Genomic DNA, 4879 nt, shown 5'->3' on the forward strand with positions numbered 1-4879 from the left:
TAGTTTTATATTTGTTTGCATTTATTTTTCATAAACAAACAAGAACACAGAAATCAAGCATCAAAAGGGGTATATTAGAGAGCAGAGACACATGAAGGAGATCATCTTCCAGAGCCTGCATCCACCCTCCTCCATCACTCTATTTGCACCCACCCCCATGTTAAATGAAGGTCATCATCTTCTTCTGTTTTGAATTACAGTTCTACATATCAGAAGTGTGTTTCTCCAGTCAGGCAGAAAAAAAAACTTGGTAACAGTCAAGTAAAAGTGCCATTTGTGAGACCAGTTCCGTGGAATTGTGGGGTTTTCGGTCAAGGCGATGTCTCTCCTTTCCTTTCCTGTTCGATGACTGAAAGAAGCACAGCAACACCAAGAATGTTAGCGACTAATGGAAGGGCCCTCAATCACACTTCTCATTAGGAACAATACAAAAGTAATAAGAAGGACAATATCAAATAAACATCAGAAGTATTTGTGTGGGAGTGGTGTGTGGTGCAGAATATTAGCATCCTGTGATCGGAAGGTCACCAGTTTAAATCCCAGGCTGGGTAGAGTGATGATACCATTGGGCCCTTAACACCCAACTTCTGGGTCTGTCTGAGCCTGATTTCTCTTTGGATAAAAGCGGCTAATAAATAAATGTAACAATGTAATTTACAATATTCAGCATATAGGATGCGCTCCCCTTTTCATCCCTGATCTAGACATGTGGTTACAAGATGGGTGAAACTGCACTAATGTAGCATAGTTATTCATCGTTTTTCCAATACAGTCTGCAGCATTTTTATGTTTAATTCCAGATGGAATACAGCATTTATCAAGTCTGGATCACACAAGATTGTATCAGCTGTTCCCACTTGGTTGAATACACAGAGTCGGGTGTGGTCGGCAAGCCCCTGGGCATGGCATGTGCTGATTGCGGAATGGATGGAATGAAACTCCTCTTTGCATATTCTGTCAGAGCCCTCTGTAACGTATTCATGCGATCATGCATATGTTTTCCACCCCTTGCTTAGCAATACAGGATCATGGCATGGAATTTTATAAAAAGTGATCCATCTGAAAACAGCCATCTTAGAACTACAGGAGAAAACTGACATGTACAGGTGAGCATGCAAGTTCCCCCCACTGAGCCCAGGCCATAACTTAATGCGAATGTGTTCATGCGGCGCAGCAGGCACATGTGGGCCAGGAGCTGCTTCCTTTGTGCTGCTGTTGCCCAGCAGTGCCAGTTTGCTGACTGGAATACCTGGGGCCAAAGCCCCAGAGGGTCTGCTGGAGCACTGCGCACAGTGAGAGTTCCTCTAAAAGCAGACAAGGGACATACAGACATGGGACACATACCCTCTTTGGTGGGAAGCGGGTTCTTCTCTCTTGTCTCCGTCTTCTTTAGCTTGGTTTTGTCGAAGCTCATGATCTCGGTCAGGTCAGGCTTGTCGGACATGTTTGCTCTGAGGGAAAGAAGGAAACATCTGATGATACCTCTGGAAAGTCTCTGCTCTCGAAGGGGAAGCATGGCGGCGATGAGGAGAGGCATGTGCAGTCCGTGGGAGACCCTCTGCTGCGCACAATTACCTTTTTCCTGTACAACAGAAACCTTCACTATCTGTTTAAACGTTGCACTGTCTCAGTGCTTTCTGGGGTGGGGGAGGTATTGATCTCAGACCCTCCTGTCATGAATTTAAGTTGGGGGGCTGTTACATGTGCTGCCCCCCCTCCCTCTGCTCGCCTGTCTGCTGGGGGGCTGCCTCTCTTTGTGGTGGGGGAATCGCTCTTTGTTCTCCATCTTGCCGCATTTGTCACTCAGCCACCCCCTGGCTTTCCTTCTGTCCAATGCATACCAGCGGTGCAGTAACACTTCAGTTCCCAGAGAGGGGGAATAAGCGAATGAGAAAAAGGGAATGTCTAGACAGCCCTGCCTGGCCGATTCTTGGGGATTATGTCCCGGTGAGCCTCCAGAGCTGGTCTCTGCCCAGTATCCTGCACCAGAATCTCCTGCTCAGTCCTGCTGCCACAGTCACAGCTGACAGATCACTCCTCAGACCTGATCTCCAGCATCAGGATATGACTCACATGTCAGCTGCCTTGGTCAGACTCCGAGATCATGCTTTCTCTCCTCTCTTTCCTGAAAGGTTCCCTTCCTGAAACGGTGACTCTCTTACTTCGTACACTGAGTAGCCGTGGGGTTATTTCTGCGCTTCCCTGACTTAACGGCACTAAATGGGTAATGCATCAAATGGCGCATAATGAGCACTCCCATCCGGCGTCCATCGGCCCTACTTACCGTTATTCGGGGGGCACTGTGTCTGGGATGGCCACGTGTGTCTGCGTCGGAAGTCTTTGGAGCTGTGTCTGCCTTTGCCGTCTGTACAGATGACCCTCTGTTGGTGTGGAGCTTTAAGAGAAAGGGAGAGTGAGTAGGAGAGTGAGAGAGAGAGAGAGAGAGAGAGAGAGAGGGAGAGAGGGAGGGAGGGAGGAGGGCTTCTGTCTCTCAATCCCCAACTAAAATTCATACTCCCAGTGGAACAGGTGGGACTCTCATGGGAGGGGTGCTGATGCCAGATGAGCAACCTACACGCCTGCGTGTCGAAGGAAGAGGGGATTATGAGGCGCATTTTTAAAAACTGAGTGTGAGACAAGCTCTCAGACATGGGCAGCTGCAGTGAGTGTGCATTACGCAGCACCCAGACAAATGTGAGAGGCAGCTGCTGATGGGGGCGAGGGTGGCACTGTGAGCACTTGCCAACCCGTCACTGCTAGTGTCATCTCTAAAAGTAATGCCAGAGCCAGTGATCAGTGACGGATCACAAGCAGGAGTTAAAGAAAATTAAATAAAATGTAAAATTAATAGACGACAGAATAGATGTCAAATAAGATACAGGATAAACTCTAAGAGAAAAGTTATATAAACTGTTTTCAATAAACTGCTATATAAGATTATGTAACTAGTTTCTTATAAAGGATAAGGCGTAAATTAGTTATATAAAAAAGCTGTACAGGGGAGGTATTTGATAGGGAACCTCTTGTAGTTACAGTAATCGTTCACATAATATTATAACTTGGTGTTGCGTTATTGTACATTCAGCGAAACTGCAAACCTTACTGCAATGGCGTAACTGTAGGTCACGTCAACGCGCCGAGGTTAACCTGGCGCAGCGAACTGGCCAGCGTAAATAACTGATAAAGTCAGTCTGCGGTGTGTTGTTGGCAGTGGGCTATGATTTGCTGAAGGCGCAAATGATTTTATTATATGACACGACATTATATTTAGGCTATGTGTTCATAAGATGGCATAATGCTTACATTTATTAATATCTGCATGGAACTGTAATGGGATGTAACTGTATAACTGTTACCATAGACCTGTGACAAAGTCCGATTTGTTTTGGGTAGATGACTTATCGAGAGTCACGAGACATGAGAGTCAAGCTGGTGGAGGCAAGTGCAGGCTGCTGTAGAAATACTGCGACGTGTTCGTGTTTTATTCAAATATATGGAGTGGAATTTGAATGCTGACAATAAATACAATATTCAAAAATGTGCTTTCATCTCCCCCTAGTGAGCAATTTAAGAGATACAAGAACAGAAAAACAGTCGCCTAGACTCAGGGCACTTATTTGAGAAAGCAGGGGCAGCTAATTCCACGAGCAGGAGTTCTGCCCAAAGGATCCAACACTGACTCACTTTGCCGACCATAGGATGACCTTACGATCATTAGCACACACCCGCCCCCGTAATTTTTTTATCCGTTTTTTAAACGAATAAGAAACGAAATTTAATCTCAGTGTATGTTCCATGCATCATATACATCATAATTACGACAACGTGAGTGCAACGCACAAATTCAATAGTCACATATTGCGCAAAAGTTCATACTTTGCATAAGTTGTTTTTGAAGATTCGCCAGAATTTTTACAAGATAGAAAACATGTTTCCGCCCGGTTTCGAACCGGGGACCTTTCGCGTGTTAGGCGAACGTGATAACCACTACACTACGGAAACACTTAGCATTACACTCTTTCTGTGAATAACAATGTATGGATTTTTGGATGTTTATTGCATAGACAATGATATGTTTTGACTTTAAAATGGTGTGCAAGTTTCCATGCAAAGGCTCTTTTTACGTTGCACTCGTCAAAGTGGGAAAAACCATGTTTCCGCCCGGTTTCGAACCGGGGACCTTTCGCGTGTTAGGCGAACGTGATAACCACTACACTACGGAAACTACTTGATAAAGTCCGTGACAGATCGGGCTTTTTAGTAAACTTCAGTATTTATGTGCAGCTCTAGAAAGAAACAAGGGGTCACTATGCTTTTTTCTTTTAATTGTGGATTGTTAAATGCGGGTTTAATCCTGGTTCTGCTGACAAGGCAGCAGTAGGTTGCTTTCAAGCTCAATATTTCTAAGACTGAAATGCGTGGTAGGTACCCCCGATCTGGGTGTGCTGGTATCCAGGCAGCTTCTCTATCCTTGTAGTGGGGTACTGTACCATTCTTCAAGAAGATACGCCTCCATGATTGTGGAGCAGAAAATTTTTGGGGTGATAAAGCAGGGTTCCCCAGTTCTGGTCCCTGCTTGCAGTTCTGGCTGCAGATTTCCCTGCTCAAACACACCATAATCAGCTAAATACCAGGTTTCGTAGGTGTGACGGAGCAGGGAAATCTGCAAACTGGCCCTCCAGGACCAGAATTGGGGAACCCTGCCATAAACGTTGGGCAGCTGTGGAAGACATTTGCCTTCATCCTGGTGTTTATAAAACCACTCTTGGATTATGGGGACATCATGAGGGAACAGTGTTTGGACCATAGGGTGCAGCTATCCATGTCCACATATTCCCGGATTATATGATCACTCAGAGCATTCACAGATTTAATGACT

At 45.4% G+C, this 4879-nt stretch overlaps 1 protein-coding gene and 2 non-coding genes across 3 annotated transcripts; all 3 read right to left on the reverse strand.

Moving 5' to 3' along the window:
- Nucleotides 1-2492, reverse strand: tmsb2 (thymosin beta 2). The gene is made up of 3 exons (XM_049029457.1): nt 2285-2492; nt 1345-1451; nt 1-349 (listed from the first exon to the last, which is right to left on the reverse strand). The coding sequence occupies exons 2-3, from the start codon at nt 1442-1444 to the stop codon at nt 312-314; spliced, it is 138 nt and encodes a 45-aa protein (XP_048885414.1). The 5' UTR covers nt 1445-1451; nt 2285-2492; the 3' UTR covers nt 1-311.
- A 1437-nt stretch (nt 2493-3929) lies between these two features.
- On the reverse strand, nt 3930-4002 carry trnav-aac (transfer RNA valine (anticodon AAC)). Its single transcript has one exon. It is a non-coding gene; the product is annotated as a tRNA-Val (tRNA).
- A 150-nt stretch (nt 4003-4152) lies between these two features.
- trnav-aac (transfer RNA valine (anticodon AAC)) lies at nt 4153-4225 on the reverse strand. Its single transcript has one exon. It is a non-coding gene; the product is annotated as a tRNA-Val (tRNA).
- Between the last annotated feature and the right edge of the window lie 654 nt (nt 4226-4879).

The sequence above is a fragment of the Brienomyrus brachyistius genome, chromosome 10 (assembly GCF_023856365.1).
Source record: "Brienomyrus brachyistius isolate T26 chromosome 10, BBRACH_0.4, whole genome shotgun sequence".
Taxonomy (NCBI): Eukaryota; Metazoa; Chordata; class Actinopteri; order Osteoglossiformes; family Mormyridae; genus Brienomyrus; species Brienomyrus brachyistius.

Bases quoted from the DNA above. Each gene is read 5' to 3' on its own strand.
- tmsb2 (XM_049029457.1), bottom strand. From the start codon at position 1,444: ATGTCCGACAAGCCTGACCTGACCGAGATCATGAGCTTCGACAAAACC. The intron at 350-1,344 runs GTATGTGTCCCA...TGCTTCTTTCAG, and splicing joins CCCGCTTCCCACCAAAGAGG to TCATCGAACAGGAAAGGAAA.